The sequence below is a fragment of the Nuphar pumila genome, chromosome 15 (assembly GCF_984573655.1).
Source record: "Nuphar pumila chromosome 15, dmNupPumi1.hap1.1, whole genome shotgun sequence".
Lineage (NCBI taxonomy): Eukaryota > Viridiplantae > Streptophyta > Magnoliopsida > Nymphaeales > Nymphaeaceae > Nuphar > Nuphar pumila.
The window spans coordinates 32,848,357-32,867,405 of NC_143263.1; the positions used below are offsets into that span (position 1 = coordinate 32,848,357).

The 19,049-nt window shown below is 37.2% G+C and overlaps 1 protein-coding gene across 1 annotated transcript; it reads left to right on the top strand.

The window, feature by feature from the left end:
* The first annotated feature begins 4,049 nt into the window (after window positions 1-4,049).
* On the top strand, window positions 4,050-14,453 carry LOC149815053 (calcineurin B-like protein 10). The gene is made up of 9 exons (XM_089989677.1): window positions 4,050-4,343; window positions 4,489-4,660; window positions 4,796-4,878; window positions 7,340-7,399; window positions 9,421-9,529; window positions 9,627-9,679; window positions 13,040-13,120; window positions 13,203-13,315; window positions 13,953-14,453. Exons 1-9 carry the CDS (start codon window positions 4,320-4,322, stop codon window positions 14,005-14,007), a joined length of 750 nt encoding a protein of 249 aa, XP_089845803.1. The 5' UTR covers window positions 4,050-4,319; the 3' UTR covers window positions 14,008-14,453.
* Window positions 14,454-19,049: the final 4,596 nt, after the last annotated feature.

A 19,049-nucleotide genomic window follows, 5' to 3' on the forward strand; every position in this document is an offset into this window, starting at 1 on the left:
TCAATGTTCAAACAGAGTCACATTATTGAGCTGGAACTTGTGGAGGAAAAAAAAGGGGCGTGTTACTCTAAGTCTTTTTTTTTTAAATCAAGCTGGGATTACTATGATCCCTACCAGTTTTACAAAGATATCATTGGGATTCGAACTTGCAAGGGCACAACACAATGTGACGTGCACTAGCTGCTCCTACCAGACAAGCGGAGCCCCCATTGGTGTGTTACTCTATATAGGGAAAAAACTCGTTATCGAGATTTCCTTTTCCAAAGAAAATCTGTGATAATTTTTAAAAAAGTGTTTCTAAAAAACAAAGTTGGTATATTTAAATTTTAAGAATACAGAAAAAAAAATATATATATATATATATAATATACCCAATCAACCCAAAACTAAATCCACATGAAAATGAAATCAATCTCACCGATAGAGAGTCGATTCCTCTTCAATCCATGATTTGATGCCAATTTCTTCAAATCTATCAATTTCTTCACAAACTTGAACGATCTACATGATTTTCAATGTTTAAGTTGTTGATCTGAATGTTATTGAGCAGATTTTCACTTTGAACTTGAAAATCACTCAATCAGCTACAAACAAATTTTTTTGGATTTTTAATATAAGATGGAGAGAACCATGTTCTGATACCAGAAATGATAGCTGATCATGAAGAATATGCAAGTAAGAAAATTATAAAGAAATTAAGAAAATAGAGAGGTCAACTATAGAAGAAATAATCTATGGAGGTGGCTTGGGAATGAAGAAAAAGAAATCTCACTAAAGAAAACCCTAATGAGCCAATTCTAAGCCTTAAGGGGCAAGAACCAATCCATTTTAAAACAAAGATGTTAAAATAAATAAAAAAATCATTAAAAATGGATAAGATACCTACATGGCATATATATATATATATATATATATATATATATATATATATATATATATAGAGAGAGAGAGAGAGAGAGAGAGAGAGAGAGAGAGCCCATGTAACTCAAAAAACTATAACACCTCTCACTAGAACCCCTGTAACCCCTACACCATTCATGGGTCTTTGGACCCAAATTACATATGTGAGAGGATCCAAACACATAAAGGACTTGACCCAAGCACACCCATAGCCTATTGTTATCCTATTTAAGTCTTGGATCCAAAACATGACACATGAGGGGACCCAAAATAGCACCCAATTACATGTCTTTCACAAGTAGATCCGATCCCAAAAAAATGGTATGCTATCAAAAACACTAAAAAGTAGTGGTGTTTGGGTTGAGTGTCCGTTATCTCATGAATGAACATCAACGTCTGGCAATATAAGTGATGGTGGTGTTTGTGCTACCGTAGGGTGTCATATATATAATGTGCATGTTATATATAATACATTTATATGCATATTTTATATAAAATATAAAATTGACATGGTTCGGCCGAGTCACGGGTCAACCTTATATAAAAATATACTTTTGTGAAAATATTATTAAAATATTAAAATAATATCCATTCTTGTGTATGTCCATATCATGGTATGATCGCATCTCAGTTCATGTGACATTTATGATCTGACCTTAGAGTTTACTGCAGTTCCATTTGGTCCAGACCCGACACAAGACTTGGGTAGAATGTACTCTAAATTGATGAGATTGACTCATATGGGTGTCTTGTCAAATTCGGTATTAGCTCGGAATCGATTTTCAAAATGATTCAGAGAATCAGCTGATTTAGACTCTGAACTCCATCGGACAATTTTTAACCAGTAGATGTGGATAGTGTAGTTAGAGATGACTCAGATTGTCAGACGGGCAGTTGGGGTTCGACTCCTGCTGGCACCCTTTGCTCAATACCGAGCCGAAACAAGCATAGACCCTAGGGTTGGGGGTCCCATCCCTGGCGTTTTACACCGTCAGGAAGGTGACAATGTCTCCTACCCCCAGCTAGGGATGGCAGTGGACCTGGGAAAGCGAAAGCCGGGCCTCACCCCGTTCGGAACCGGGATGAAGGGCATGAAACGGGGATGGAGGCGGGGACGAAGGTTGAAATTCATCCCCGTCCGGGGGTGGAGGCGGGGATGGACGTGCACTTTTCCCCACCCCGCACCGTCTCCGCCTCATCCCCACCCCGACCACTTTTCCCCGCAATATTCCCACCCCGCCCCGTCTCATCCCCGTTTGAACCGGGGATGGAGGACATGAAACGGGGATGAAGGCGGGGATGGAGGATAAAATCCATTCCCCATCGGGGATGGAGGCGGGGGTGGAGGATAAAATCTTGAGGCGGGGAGGGGGTGGAGACCTTGTCCCCCGCCCCACTGCCACCCTACCCCCAAACGTGGTTTCGCCGGGAGAAAGTTGTAAAAATTGGGCTCTAAAAATCATCTCAATATCACCAATGGGGTTCCGCGTGTCTGGTAAGAGCAGCTAGTGCATGTCACATTGTCTTGGGACGTAGTTCAAATCTCAATAGTATCGTTGTATAACTGGTAGGGATCTGCCTAACCCGAGCTTGCCTATCAAAAAAAAAATCATCTCAATATATCAGCCATTCAAGTACATCATCAAATGGTTAAGAATATTCTAAAAATGAGTCAAATATGTAAATTCTAATATGGAATCCATGTCACACTGGTAAAGGTATGACCCGATACTTGATGCGGGCACAACTTGAAGTTCAAAACCTTTTGGAATGTAAGTCACAAGGACATAGATTTTTTTTTTTAATCAATAAAAAGCTATTTAGATAGTTTAATATTACAAATACATTTTATTAACAATATTAAAATTGTTAAAAGTAATATTTATAATTGTCAATCTGTGGTAGCCCATCCGGTCGTGTCACTAAAGATGCACAACCAAAATGGTACTGTGTCCTTGTGATTGGAATAAGTCGAAAGATCGGAATATAGAGTCCGGATCAGGTGTCATATGATGGCACAATTTTTTGTGCCTTAGGCACATGATCGCCCTCCATCAGGTCTTGGGCCACACAACTGACAGGCCCTATTCCCAAAATGGAAGGCGATCAGACAAAAAGTTGTGCCATCATATGGCACCTGATCCTCACTCGTCCAACTAGACCCAACCATATTTGTTTGGAACTTTACCTTGATCTAGGCTTGTTTTATTTGTATTTGACAATACACATCTAGGTGGGGCGGGGCGGGGCACAAGGTCTCCACCCCTGCCCCGCCTTAAGATTTTATCCTCCACCCCCGCCTCCATCCCCGGCGGGGAATGGATTTTATCCTCCATCCCCGTTTCATGTCCTCCATCCCCGGTTCAAACGGGGATGAGGCAAGGCGGGGAATAGTGCATGTCCATCCCCGCCTCCACCCCTGGACGGGGATGGATTTTAACCTTCGTCCCCGCCTCCATCCCCGTTTCATACCCTTCATCCCCTGTCCAAACGGGGCGAGGCGGGGCAGGGCTCCGCACGTAAGAAAAAGCAGCTGAACCTTGGTAGACCCTCGTCATATAGAAACATAGAGGTGCTTTTTGCTCTTTTGTCTCTCTTGGTGCGTAGGGGTGGGCATGATTTTAAGCCCAATCCCGTTAGGTATGAAGCCTAAACCTGGCCCGTTATATATGTGGGCCTGGCTCCCAATTGGCTTGAGTTCTTTATTAATTTTTTTAATAATATAAAAATTTTAAAAATTAACCTGGCCAAACAGCCAACATGAGAATATTTTTCTTGTGTTACAGAAACATATCCATATCCACTAATGTCTTTGTGATGTATATTGAACCGAATGATTGGCTGTCATGTATGTATGTGTACGTCTGAACATGGGACGCTCGTTTATGTCAATTAATTCTGTTTGAATTCTAGTCACAAAATTTTACTTAAACAAAATTTTTGCGGGCTATAACAAAGACCTTGCAAGAGGTCCGCTGCTGACCATCCATCTCAACATTTCTTAAGATAAACACGACGCCCCACCTCCACGGACAGCCAAAATATGTGGCTGCCAAGCAGGTCACTGTATGCCCACCATGCAGCGGCACTGCATACACTGTGTTGTGTTCGCTTTTAAGATAAATAACAAACGAATCCCAATTCAAATTGGACAAAAAATCAACTCTGATACGGATCCTCTCGCGCGCCGTGCGATGCTTCACAGACGCATTCCTAGCCGTCATATTGCATTTCTCCTCTGTCATCCCTATTTAGACGCATACAAATATAAAAAGAACCGACTGCCGAGGCTTCATCCTCCTCTCCTCTCTCTCTCTCTCCTTATTCTTCTTCCGTCAGGGTTGCAGAAGAGAGTTAGAGGTAAGGGGGGGGGGGGGGGGGCGGTTTGGACGTTACTTCCTTCCTTCGTTCTCTGATCGATGGCTCCTCCGATGGCCTACTTGGTACGTGCGATTCGTTTTCCTTTCGTTCTTAGCATTCTTCTCTCCTTTTGGTGGGTTTTTCTTTCGGAATTTGATGGGTGTTGATCGAATTTAGGGTTTTGCGTGGTCTTCTTCCTCCCCTTCTTCTTCCTCTTGTTTCTTGCAGAGATCGAGCTCATTAACGTTCGGCGAGAAGCTCTGCGGGGCGCTGATTCCGATCGTCGCTATCCTCGACGTGATCATCTGCGCAATCTCCGCGTGCATCGAGCACCATTTCGTTCGGAGGGAGCCCCCCCGCGCTCTCAATGACGCCGCGCGGCTTGCTGAGAACACACCGTGTAATTCCCACTCTCGTTCCTTCTTCTTCTACGGAATTCGCCTTCGTTTTATGATCTTTCTGGCCCACCTTCCTTTCTGAGTCGATAGTCAAGATTTTTTTCATCCTTCGTTCCTGATCTCCGTAAAATTTTCAGTTAATGTGAACGAGATCGAGGCCCTGTATGAACTGTTTAAGAAGTTGAGCAACTCGTTGATTGCGGATGGATTGATACACAAGGTGCGGCTCTGGGCGAAACCTTCGTTCGGATTGTTGTTTTCTTTGATTGAATTGGTTTTTTAAGCTGCATAATAGAGATCCTGTAGACAATGCATTGCCCTGCAGTCCGTTTCTGTATTCCTGAATAAAGCAGGGATTTTGAAGTATGTGCGGGCAAGACGCCAAAAAGTATAAAGTCAATACTCAACCTCTTCAGTTGCCACAAATTTTTTGTTCAAAAAATTACATCGAAAATTTTCTTTTCCTTTTCTAATTCAGGCTTTAATGATCCAAAAAATGATAAGCGAAATGAAATTATAGGAAAAGGAGGGCACAGGGTCAATTGATGACTGAAAGAAAATTCTTTTGCTCAATATGTATGGAAATGAGAATTAAGAAGAGGGAGTGAACAGGCAGGGAAGAAGCGTCTGTAAAAAGTGGAAAGTTTTAGTGATGCCCAAATTAGATCAAGAAGACGCAAATGATTCAGGAAACCCATGGGTAATCTTGATAATGATGTGAGAGACAGACTTAGCAGTTGAATTTTCAGATTCAGAAACAAAGAAGATGCAGATTAAGATGGCTTTAAACTATCACATTCAAGAGAGAACCAACCCTTATACTTCTATGATATATACATATTGAAACTTTATTTTGTATACAAAGGCAAGATGCAAACTCTACAAATGTGCCGCCACATGTGTCTCCAATCAAAAGCACTTGTTTCATTTACGCCACCTTTCTTTTGTTAATTCTATATTCAAGCTACTATTACAAGTACTGTCTTTTATTTTTATTTTCTATTATTGCATCAAATTCTTATTCTTCTTACTCTTTTTTTCATCCTTTGCATTTATTCCATAGTGCAGAGTCTGCACACCACCTTTTGTAGCTGAAATTCACTACCACTAGGGATAGAATGAGCGAGGCTTCTCATGAGAAGCTTTGGCTCAGCTTGACGAAAGCTCATTCATTTAATAAACAAGCCAACCTCAAGCTTCAGTAAACATTTGTCTAGTTCAGTGTGCTGAACTTGAGCATAAGCTCATTTGAGTTTGTTAAAAATATAATACATATGTGCATATTTTCTTTCCTTGTTTGAACTGTAGAAACAAAAAAAGCAAAAAGAAAATCATTTTGTGTAGTGTTAGAGAACATTCCTTTCCAAAGAAAGATGATGAGTTTAAATTCTATCTCGTCCTTCATCATGAAGGCTTAAAAGTTAGCTTTATTGATTCAGCTCAGCTTGAGTCTAGACATGTTCAAGGCTACGGATCATGCACTAAGCAAACAATTGGCATAGCTTATGTGTAGCCTTAGCTTCCACTAAAATTTGGAAACTTCAAATACTAGAACTTTGAGTTTGACATCTTATATAATGCCACCATAATGCTACTGGAATCAGGGATTAATATAACTCATAAAAACAGTCTAAATTCCTTAATCCAAAATGTTTATATAGAAATTGTGGTTTGCGTTCAGATTGTTAGGTTTCTCAGGAAAGGCTCGTTACAGAAGAAAAAATGGCCAAGAAATAAAAAATGGTGAGAAAGGTTATATAGTTTTTTAATATATTGTTGCTGATGTCAGCATAAGAGGAACTTGAACATAAAGGAGCAATGGTTACATGATGCAGTAGAAGAATCTGGGTGTAGAGGTCCAGTGGCAGATGGTCACAAGATCTGCTCATTTGCAAGCTTTTAGAGGGGAACACCTTAGAACTTGGTTCCCCTTTGAATCATAAACAACGGAACGAGGAAAATACATGGTAAGGAATATCTTGTGTGTTCACATACCTAAAAGTTCTATACATGCTTAAATAAACAACTTGTGTGTGTGTGCAGATCAAATAGTTAGAAGGATTCCCATAGGTCCATGATGTCCCTAAAGTTATACCATGGAAGGCATTAAACAACTTACATGTAACAAATTCTTCTTTCATATATATTTCCCATTGCCTGTCATCTTTCCCTTGGGAGTAGATAAATTTGTCGACAAACAGAAAGGAAAATAATACTCTAGAATAATGTATTTGGAATGTTTTTTTATTGGGAATTGGATTATTATATTGTCTTAATGTAGTTCACTTTCCTTTTTCCCATATAATTTTGTGTTTGATGAGCTAACTTTTAGGGTATGTTTGGTTGCATTCAAATATGATTTGGAATCTCATGAAAATGAGAAACGGAATACGATTTGAAATCACATTTGAAGTGAATCTCATGTGATTCCAAATCATATGGTGGAATATGTGATTTGAAATCAATATAACTTCAAATCACATTTGATTCCATCTCATGTGATTCCAAATCACATGATATGCAACCAAACATACCCTAATTCTAACCCTAGATGGCTTAATACAAATGTGATTTTTGCTTGCATTTTATGATATACCATGGAGTATGAACTATGAAATCATTTTTTATGATATCAATGATATGCTTAGCGATTTGAAATAGTCCTTTTCCTTTTCCCCCAGGAAGAGCTTCTGTTGGCATTATTCAAAACTCCATCAGGCGAAAACCTTTTTGTTGACAGGGTAAGTAAATCTTTTGCTCTTTGTTAACATTCTTGGATTTTCTCTACAGAAATATTTGTTGATGGGATGCTGTATAGTTGAATACTATTGTAGATTTGATTGAGTAGGAAGACCCATAGGCTTTCAGCTTATGATTCAAATGGCTGGAAGATAGGGAAAGTTTGTAACTAGTTTAATTGCAAATAAAGAAACATTCTATGCAAAACATGAGAAAATTTTAGCTGATGTTGTTTGTGCCTGTAGTCTACGTTAGTGTAGTGAATTTATTTCTGGTTCTTTGGGCTTTTGATCCCTCTTTTTCTCTCTTTCTTATGTTACTGTAAATGTCCAAGGGTTTTTGGTTCTCTGGGCCACTATATATAAGGGCTTCAATTATCCCTGGTCCACAATTTATGTAAATTTTATGACTCAAAATTTTGTGATTTTATGTGTGGAAAGCATGATCCAAGGCACAACACCTTACAAACAAACCATGTTGCATCAATATTATAAAAATCATATCATATGGCATGGTGTATCATGGTATTGCTAGTTCATGTGATACTTTATAACCTTCCGAATAGGAAAACATGGCATATCACAATGTATCATACCGTATAGTATGATACATGCTGTATCATAAGATGCAACCATTTTTTTGTATTTTTTTATTGAAAACTTTTACGTAATTTCTTTTAGATCCTTTTTCATTTTCAATGGCACCTTTCTAAATCAAGAAGACTTTAATAGCTCTATTGACCTATTTCATATGATAAGAAAATAAAAAAAGAAAATTTCTTCTTAATTTATTGTGATTAGTGAACACTCGAAAGAGGAAAACTATTATGGAAAAAAATACTGATTATTTAATTTTTTATGTTTATTATGATTAATGCAAGTGATCAATGGAAGTCATTGTGAAACACTTTTCTAATACTTAATGTGTATCAATCCTTTGTTTTTCAAATAGTCTAATACTTTTAAAACTTTTAGTAAATATTTGATAGTCGATGATTTATTTAATTTTATGTATTGTAACATATTATTTTCTTTTATGTTTTTACTTTTTAATGTTTAACCTCAAACCTTTTTGGTCTATGTAATAGATATGCTTTTATGACATTGTGATTACTTTTATTTGGTAACTGTTACATATTTATTCATGTTCTATCCATTTCATGATTAAGTTTACTTAATATTGTAGGTTGGCTGCTCAAATGTGTTTTATTTCTCTTTGTAGTCGTCTTTTTCTTTTTCTTTTCTTTTTCTTTTTCTTTTTCTTTTTTTTTTGGGGGGGGGGGATTGTGGAGGGATGGTTATTTGATTTATTAATTGGACTCATGGATTGTTTAATGTTATGTTGATGTATTTAGGATTTAGACTTGTTAATGACTGGATGTGACTGTTGTTTCAATTGTCTTTCTTTTGTTAATTTTTAATTGTTACTTAACATGTTTTAGTAGTTTACATCTAGGTCTAATTGATGTTCTAGTAGTTTTCATGCATATTTTTTAAAATTTTATGAGTTTTTTATATTTTTCTTTATTGCAAAAATGTTTTCTTGTCGTATCGAATGATACAGTCTGATTTACCCATATCTTAGATCTTTTGGATAAGCTTTTCAATATGCTTTGTACAACATTCTACTAAATACATCTGTGGTCAAATTGGATTTGATATAACTTGCACCTATGATTTCCAGCTCAATTGTACAGTGCCTTAAATAATAGCAAATGTTTACCCTATATGTACAATTAACTTTACAAGGTATGCAAGCATAACAGAATAAAAAACATAACAAGGTACCCTCTAATAGACTAGTTATATGGAACATAAAAATGGTTTTGCGCTTATGATCCTTCATGAAAGATCTAGCTCGAAACTTCATATTAAACAACTTTTGGTTTTGGTATCTAGTTTACTCATTTTCTGAAAATTTTTTTGCTGTTTTTTCATATGTTAATAGGGGATAATATTTATTAAGCGCTAATGCATCAGGATTGGTCTAAATGAATTTAGTTCTTGTTCCTCTTATTTTATAGGTCTTTGATCTCTTTGATGAAAAAAGAAATGGTGTAATTGAATTTGAGGAGTTTGTTCACTCACTAAGTGTTTTCCACCCACATGCTCCAATCGAGGACAAAATTGATTGTAAGAAACCATGGACCTTATGGAACTCTTTTTTCTTTTTCTGTATTTTGTCTTAGATACTCATTGTGGAAACGTTTTCCTTTGAGATACTTTGCAGTTGCATTTAGGCTTTATGATCTCAGACAAACTGGGTATATAGAGCGTGAAGAAGTAAGTTTCTTCCATATTAATTTTCTTTTTCCCCTCTTTGACTTTAAAGTTTTAAACTCAATGTGATATTCTTCCATATTAATTTTCTTTTTCTCCTCTTTGACTTTAAAGTTTTAAACTCAATGTGATACTGCTAGAAGGATGTTCATTTGTAATGTAAACACTTCAATTAGCAGTAGTGTTCCTCCCTACTAAGAAAATGTGTTGCTTACCTTAATGCTTGTAATTATTGGATGTTCCTTATTTTTCTGTTGCATGTTTTGTCACAAATCATAATCTTTGAACAGTACAAGTTGCATATTAGATGTTTTATATAGATAATTGTTGAGATGCATTCTAATGGTTAACATGTGTGTTAATATTGTTTAGCTGTTCTTCTGTATCAATTTATGCTTAAATTGATAAGTGCAAAAGAGTGATGAATGGAAGGCAAAAGAAGTAGAGAGGATACTGAATCATTCTGGGCCAAGAAAGAAAGAACAATTCTAGCCCTTTGTATTTTACATATTTTCTAAAATGGAAACTTCCATAGTTTTTGTGCAAACTCTCATTATCATGTACAATGAATGTCAACCTCTTACACAAGAAACATATAAAAAGGACCATCAAAACCTTAATCTTCTAATACTCTCAAGTTTCTGAACATGTCAACCATCCCCAAGGTTTCATTAACTTCCTGTCTCTGCTTTGAACAAAAAAAAAATTGCATACTGATTCTGCGATCTTGTATATATGTTGAACAAGTTTTTATGCCCAACATGGCAATCTACCCTGATGTGGTTTTTCTTTTTCATGGTGATTGGGATTAAATTCCTGGCATTGTTGGTAAAAAATTAAAAAGCAGCTTAGAGCAATCTTCACATCAATTCTCTTCACTTTAGTTCCTATTTCTTCAAGAATGGCTATTTGTTTCCATGCTCAATCAAGTCAGTGCTAGACTTTCTCTGTTTTACTTTTTTTTTTTACCATGTCCTCTTGCTCCATAAATTCAGTTTGACTTGCACATTCTTGTTAACATTATATATATATATATATATATATATATATATATATATATATATATATATATTGTTAACGAGTAATGCATTTCTTAGGCCCCCTTTTTCGTTAGGTCTCATTAGGCCCGTTCAAACATAGTAGTTTTAAGTTTTTTTCTCACGTCTAACACCGTAGATGTGATCTATAGGTTTTGTTTAGTGGGAAACAGCTTTTGGATCTCCGGAATCTGACCTGTATACAGGTTTTTCTGGTGATCCAAAATCAATGGCTATGAAGGTACCAGTTTTTTTGGGCTCATAAAAACATGTTTTTTTGTCGAAAAAACATGATCCAAGAGTCGATTCCCACTAAATTAATCATGCTAAACACATCTAACGGTTCAGTTCGGGTCCGGTACGGGTAAACCCGACCCGTTGACACCCCTACTTCTAGCACTTCTCCCTCACCCCTCTGGCAACGCACCTTCGGTGAGCTGCTGTCCGGCGAGCCACCTTCTGGTATGTATATTCTCCTCTTCTTATTTTTCTCTTTCTCCATCTTCTCTTCTTTGTTGTCTTCTTCTTCTTCCCCTCTTTCTCATCTTCTTCTTCTCTTTCTTGCTCTTCTTCTTCTTGTCATCATCTTCTTCTCTTTCTTGTTCTTGTTTTTTTTTCTTCTTTTATTTTCTTTTTCTTCCCATCTTCTTCTTCTCTCCCGGTTTGACAAACAGCCAAAATATTTATTTTAATAGTTCAATTTTATTTATTTCTCTTAGTCTTTCTATGCCTTTTGGTTAATTTAATAAAATTTCCATTTCTGTCCCAAAAAATATGAGAGGATTGTTTTGTCATTTACTGATTTATGACTGTGTATGTGCGATAATGAGTGTGTGTGAGTTTGTATATAAAGACAGCCTTTATATATATATATATATATATATATATATATATATATATAGAGAGAGAGAGAGAGAGAGAGAGAGAGATGCATGTGTGTATGTTAAGTTTGATATAATATATGTATTACTATTTTGTATGCTACCCCTCTAGCTATGTATATGTACGTTTCATTCTTTTCAGGGCCATTCTTGTATTTTTTCATATTACTGGTATAGAGACAACTGTTTTAGTCTGCTAGTGTGGTAGAGGGGCCGTCTCCCTTTTATTGTTGTATCTCTCATTTTTAGAGCTAATGAAGTTTCTCTTCTCATCTTCTTCTTTGCTTTCTCTCTCTCATGGTCCGTCGTAGTCATATAGTGTATGAAATTGTTGTTATTTTTGTTAGCTTGTTTATGTCTTCAATAAAGCATTTCTTTTAAGTATGTGTTTTTTACAGAAATTTTTAAAATTTTTTAAATTTCTTTAAATGTGTGTTGTGTGGCTTATGCTTTATGCCTCGTTTCACATTTGGGTGGAGTGTCTCGCTACACTTCAATACTTTTAACAACAATGGCTTGAATATTTCAGATCTACTTGGATCTAACGATTTTGCCTTGAAAATATCTGCATGATCTAAGGTATTCTGTTTTAACATTTAAAATAATAAAATTGATCTGGCACTACTCATAGCCATTGTGATCTGATTTATCATTATACTCCATATAACGCTAAAAAGTTTGTGTTTCAATGTTATAAAACTTTCTTTACAATGTAATGTTAAATCTTATATGTAGATAGTAGATGCTAATATGATCTATGTGTTTCTTTTCGTGATATATATATATATATATATATATATATATATATATATATATATATATAGAAAAGGAAAATTGGCAGTTGCCTACCATTTTTCTGGCCTACTGACAACCTCCTACCTTGAGCGAACGGTTGTTTTCTGGTTTTTCGCAAATCTGACCCCAAAGATGCTTTCGGCTTGATCAATTTGCTAGGAAATAACACTTGGATCATGTTTTTTTTATAAAAAAAAAAAATATATCTTTTAGCCTTGAATATTTATGAAAATCTTGACCATCAATTTTTAAACCTTATAAAAACCTACCAGCCTGTTGGAATCAGACGATCCAAGAGTTGATTCCTATAAAATCAAGCATGTAGAACACATCTGTATAGTCAGATTTGAGGAAAGCATGGAAAAAACCTTTAAAAGCCTGGTAGGCTGGCGGTAGGCAGCTACCACCTATTCTCTCTCTCTCTCTCTCTCTCTCTCTCTCTCTCTCTCTCTCTCTCTCTCTATATATATATATATATATATATATATATATATATATATAGAGAGAGAGAGAGAGAGAGCTTCCTGGATTTGAACTTACATAATGCATCATAATTTATTGTTGACTGACATTTTGGTGGTGTACTGCCCCCTCACGCTATGTTTGATTGTCAACTGATTGATAAATGACACACTGAGCTCTTTTGGCAGGTAAAACAAATGATAGTCGCCATTCTGAATGAGTCAGATACGTTACTGTCAGATGAACTTCTTGAAACTATTATTAATAAGGTAGATACATAAATATGAGGCATATGGTCCATCGTTAAATATATAGAAGATGATGTATATCACCTGATCAATTTGTTTTCAGACATTTTTGGATGCTGATGCGGACATGGATGGAAAAATTAACAGAGAAGATTGGAAGAGTTTTGTTATGCAACGCCCTTCTCTTTTGAAGAACATGACTCTACCTCACTTAAAGTATGCTAATTTTCCTTCTTACTCTTCATTATTCCATGTGACAACAAATATCATCATATAAAGGATCCTTTATTCTGTTTTCTCATCAAATCTAAAGTGCCAATCTTTGCAGTTACTGTTAACTTCTGAATCAGGTTTTGTCTAGATTAAGCAGCCATTTGATAAAATTGAGCAACACCAAAGAGCGGTTTATTTCTTGGTTAAACTCATCCCTTATAGAAATTGAGATCATCCTAAATGCTTTGCAGATGATTGTAAATGGACTGCATAGTGTGAAATCTTGGTCAGGATGTGTTCCGCAGACATGGGCTAGGAATTGACATATACTTTTCTCCTTGTTGCTGAAATTGAACATAACTTATTGCCCATTGCTATCCCTGTTCTGATGAAAGGAGTCATCAAGTGATCTCTTCTTTCTTTCCTTCAGTAGTTATGTTCTTAAGAAAATGTTTGTTATTTATTATGTGGGGACTATGTGCTGTTTCTTAGTTCTGTAGTATCATAGGATGTGCTGTTGACCATCATTTGATTTTTATGCTAGCCATAAGAAACAAAAGTTTGCTATTATTTGCAATCAGATAAATTGATCAAGGCATTTGTATTAGCTGCTTGCTTATGTATGTGAGCATGCATGTAGGGACATCACTACCTCCTTCCCGAGTTTTATCTTCCACACTGAAGTTGATGACTAGAAGGACATCCACAGGTTCTGGAGGCTTCTAAGTGCTTGAAGGCAATGGATCATGATAACTTGAAACCAAATAGGCAGTAACACCCTGAGTGATGAAGGATGGCCATGCATTTTTCCCTGACACTGCTGTCGTTTGAATTGTGAAACTCAACTCCATATTGAATGGTGCTGCTGACAGGTGGCTGTTTTGCTTTTCAAGGTATCCCCGTTAATTTATTGGGGAGCATGTGCAATTTTGAGCCGTGTAATTCTGGTCAGCATGCCTTATTAAAATATGTACATTGTGAATATGGCTGCATTCTTTTTCCCAAGTATTCATTTTTTGGATCTCATTAGTTCTGCAGGAAGTACAGTCCTGGCCAATTTGTATCATGGTTTTGGATTCTTCAATTGTGCATTGCTTTCACCAAGGTAAATAAATAGTAGATCAGCATGACCTTTTGTCAATGTGGGATTTCTCAATTTATCATTTATTTGACAATTATGTGATTGTGCAATGTGAAAGCAGTCTTATCCATGTAAACAGACAATTAAGAATGACTGTTGTGATAAGCTATTTTAAGCATGTCAGCCCTCATACCTCATCGAGAGACTTATGGAAAATATGCATTTATAGATGAGCCGTGCTGCACATTTGTTGTATTTCGCACCCACAAACATGGCTGATATCCAAGTTTAGTTGCTCTGGTATGTTTTATGACCATTTTAATTGCAAAGTGCTTTCAAACTAGTGTTTGCTGCCCTCGATTAGCAATGACTGTTCTGTGTTTTGCAGATTATTTTGGAAATAGTAGCATTCAATGACGTGTTAAGAGCCTGTTAAGAACCTAGTCAAAATACTTCTCTTTTGTCTTCATAATCATTTATCTTCTGTTATTCTTATGTATTATTTTTCGATTTGCCTTTTTTAGTCTGTTGTTAGCGTTTTGCATTTGAGCCCATCAGATTTGTGTAATATTCTCTGATCTCTATGTTTGTAACTTTCGTTTATCATGATAGTGGTCCTTCCACATCTGGCAGTTTTATTCTGTTGTTTCACTTGGTCATGCCTATATTCAGATGGTAATTTTCACTAATTTTCCCCTTTGATGCTCGTCTCACTTAGGGGCCATTTGATTACATGCAGAAACTTGTCAAATGTAGAAGGTTTCCTTGAAAATAGGTAGGATCCTGCTAGTTCTCAGAACTCCGCAAAGAGGAAACGACTTTTCAAGAAAAAATTTGTATAAAAAACTAGCCTTGTTAGAGAAGACGGTCGGACTTTTTTCTCCAGAAAGCTCTCTTTGCACTCTTTGGAAGCATTATTTTTCTTTTACATCAGAACATAAGAAAGCTTGGATGAGAAAAAAAATTACTGGATAAACTTGTATCATGGACAAAATTCTGTGTTTATGATTGGACATCTTAATATTGATTTCGAGAAGAGACTAAGTTAAAATAAACAAAAGTATTCAATATTATGGAGAACAAGCTATAAGCTGATATTAGCTGATGCATGATAAGCATAATTATTACTCGAACTGTTACTACGATTTCGTATGATGGTATCGGAATGGGTTGACTTTTTCACCATGGCAAGGGAATTTCTGAAGAGGCCCAACTCAAAGGCTGCACATATCGAATAGAAGGCTTCCTCTCTTTATTGTGGCGGCTGCTATTCCTAGAAGTCTATCAACACCTGATGAATTTTGAACTCATTTGGATTGATAAGCCTCAAAGTTGGTGCCCCCTCTGCTAAACTGGTAATTTATTGGTAAATGTGAATAAATTTTTAAGGTACCTAAACATGAATAGAGGGTAGTGGAAAGCTACCCGACTGCATCCCTACCAGATATTACCCAATTGCTTGGGACCGTCAGTTTTCGGTGTTTTTTCCTTACAGGTGTGTGCAGCATGATTGATTTACTAGAAATTGAACACATCTCTAAGGACAGATTGGCTGCTGACCTTAAGCCATGTTGATGCAGAACCAAAGTAAGTGCTTGGCCGATTCTGAATCAGATTCACATGGGGCACCGGTTTACAATTTGATGCTCATCTTTTGAATGCGGTCTTGGGTGTTGATTCTGCCAGTTAATAGATTCCAAGCAAAAAAACTGAGCACGCGGATATGGACCAATGCTTCAAATAGCATCTTTGGGGTACATGACCATGCCATCATGAAGAGTAGCCGAGTAACATGAAGCAACCAATAAAGATCCGTTGCTGGAAAGGACCCATATGATAGTAGACAGTGGCTGAGCTTGCTTCACAAATTAAATGAAAAAATCAAAAACCCTGATCAAACCTTCCATATAACAGAAGGCTTCTCCATTTTTGTTGTGTGGGTCCAGCGAAGCGGCGATCCAAGCAATTGGTATTTACCTCTAATAAAGGAGGTCCAAGGTGCACCATCCGCAGCTAGGCACTACCACCATTTACAAAGAAGTGCCTTGTTGAGGGAAGAGAGTTTTTTAAGGTTCAATGGGGGAGTTGGGTAACATCCCAATTGACAAGAACTTTTTAAGGTCCCGATCCATTCCAAAGGAAGTGCTTGAGGATCTTGTTAATACTTGCTTCCACTTTCTTAGGCAAAGCGAAGACAACTTAAAACATGGCGAATGAGAATGGCCCTAGCCAGCTTTGATAGATTGGGAGCTGACCAAGAATTGATCTGATTTTGAAGCTGGTCTTCCACTTTTGACCAAATGAAATTGATGAGAAGGTGTATTCAAACAAACAAGCTTACATTTATTCTCACTTATAGTGAGGCCAGAGACTAATTGAAAGGCTTGAAGAAGCAAAGAGATACGGGCCATGTTAGATCTAGAAGCTGAACTGAAGACCAAAATATCATCTGCATATTGCAACATCGTGAAATCGGGTAAATTTGATATAGTCAATTACTCAATGAAACCGGACGATATTAAAAAGCAAGAATGAAAAAGGGTGTCCAGGGCCGATCTTTTGGAATAGGACATGCGCAGTGCGGAGCTCTACTAAGTGGAAAATGCATCGAGTGTAAGAACGCATGGTATGTGTTCGCTTGATCGGTGACGTGCGGTGGTAGCACGGCATGTGATAGGCATCGGTATAGTCATTAGTGTATCATTGTGTAGAGGCACATACGTGGAGCGTTGTTTGGTTAAGCAAATGCCAGCGGATCAGAGGATGTTGCCTTTGGAGATTTGGTTAAGGATCTCTCAGCTTGTAAAAGTTTCACACGTAACGGTTGAACGCACGGAGGTACGTGTGGGTTAGGTCTAATTTCTTCAAGGATCACCTTAGGTGATTCCAACAGAGTATGGTGGCTCGGGGCTAAGCGAGTGAATGCCTAGGCGCCAACGAATGAGTTTGGGTGGTGTTCTTTGTTATGATGTTCAATCATCAATTAGTCTTCGAACTGAGGGCCGCAAGGTCTTGTTTCTTCGGTGATGAGGTTTTGCTATGTCGTGCGCATGGAGCTGCAATACGCTTCATGGCATGCAGAGCTAAGGCAAGTGTGTGCCCCTTTCAGAAGTAATAGCTAGTATGGGACGGCTATGCACTAAGCGGCATTGAATGCACATTTAGAAATGTGCTTGATCAACTTTCGCTAGGTAGTTGTGCACGAGGTGGTGCGTGTGGCCAATGAAAATGGTTCAGCACATAGAAATGTGTTGTGTTGGTACGCAGCCTTTGGCCGCTCGGCTGGCTAGCTTGGGTAGCTTGGCACGTCACAGGTTTGCGAAACATTCTATGCTCGTGACAGAACGATAGAAAGGCTTACGGCAGTAAGGAAGGACTGTCGCACCGCATTGGCTTATTGAAAAAAACAAACCCGTGACAAAGAAAAACCTTGTCTTAAACCTCGTTCCATTCTATATGATTCACCTCTTTCACTATTGACCGATAGAGATATTTGCAAAGTCAAAAGCAATTCCATTATCCAATTGACAAAGACAGCGGAAAAAGCCATATATTGTCTTAGGAAAGACCGTCTTACTGAATCAAAAGTCTTAAAAAGATCCAGTTTAATGAGGAAGAAAGGTTTACCGCAACTGTTTAAAGAAACCACCCTTGGCATTTAAAAATAAATTATTGAAATAGGAGGTGAATTTACATCTTGCTGCCTCAGTTTTAAAATATTGAAGATAAATGTCTACCGACAAGTGATTTGGTTAGTAAGTGTCACTTGCCATGTTCAAGCTAACAACGATGGATTTTGGTTTGCTGGAGCATGCTCAATTCCTCCTCCTCGGTGCAAAATCTGTTTGGAATGCTTTAGCCTCTTCTTGAAATTGCTTAGACGACCATCTGAGTTACTTTTTTATATCACCCAACCTTAGTGAACTCTTCTTCTTTCTTTTTTTTTTTTGAGAGAGAGAGAGACATCCTTAGTGAACTCTTTTTTTTTGAGAGAGAGAGAGAGAGGGACATCCTTAGTGAACTCTTTAAAATGATACTTTTAACCTTTCTCTTTCTTTTTCATAACTTTAGTTATGGGTAAATAAACAATTTAAGGGTATTCCCAATTTTCCCTTTTTGGCCTAAGCAAAGAGAAAAACCTGGTTCTCATTGGCCGTGATTGGGATGAGTGTTAACACAGCCAGCTCTGGTGCAGGCCTCCATCGATCAAATCCTTGAGGTCCACCATGCCCCCTCATAGTACTCTTACCTTTAGCCTTACAGCAAAGGACGCATACCCTCCTTCAGATGCTTTTAAGCCAACCCACATAGTGAGATGCACGGACCCTTGGGCCTATAATCTTATGCATTAAAGGGTCATGGGTTTTTTTTCAATATTTCCTTCAAAAATATGTGTTGTTTTTATATTGCAAGCTGTATCACAAGACAGCCTTGTGGAATTGAACTACAAAAATGGAATCCAAGCCTAAACCAATGTTTTTATTAAAATGAGGTATCTGAAGTTTCAACCCTGAACTCAGAGGTAGATTTTTCAACTGGCTTCAAAAGTTTCTTGATTTTATTCAAATGGTAGAACACTTTATTCCAAGCAACAGATGATACGCCCCTACGAAGCCCAACATTTTGCAAAGTTAAATTTTTTTTACCACCAAGTGG

Bases quoted from the DNA above. Each gene is read 5' to 3' on its own strand.
- LOC149815053 (XM_089989677.1), top strand. From the start codon at position 4,320: ATGGCTCCTCCGATGGCCTACTTG. The intron at 4,661-4,795 runs GTAATTCCCACT...TAAAATTTTCAG, and splicing joins GCTTGCTGAGAACACACCGT to TTAATGTGAACGAGATCGAG. The intron at 4,879-7,339 runs GTGCGGCTCTGG...CTTTTCCCCCAG, and splicing joins CGGATGGATTGATACACAAG to GAAGAGCTTCTGTTGGCATT.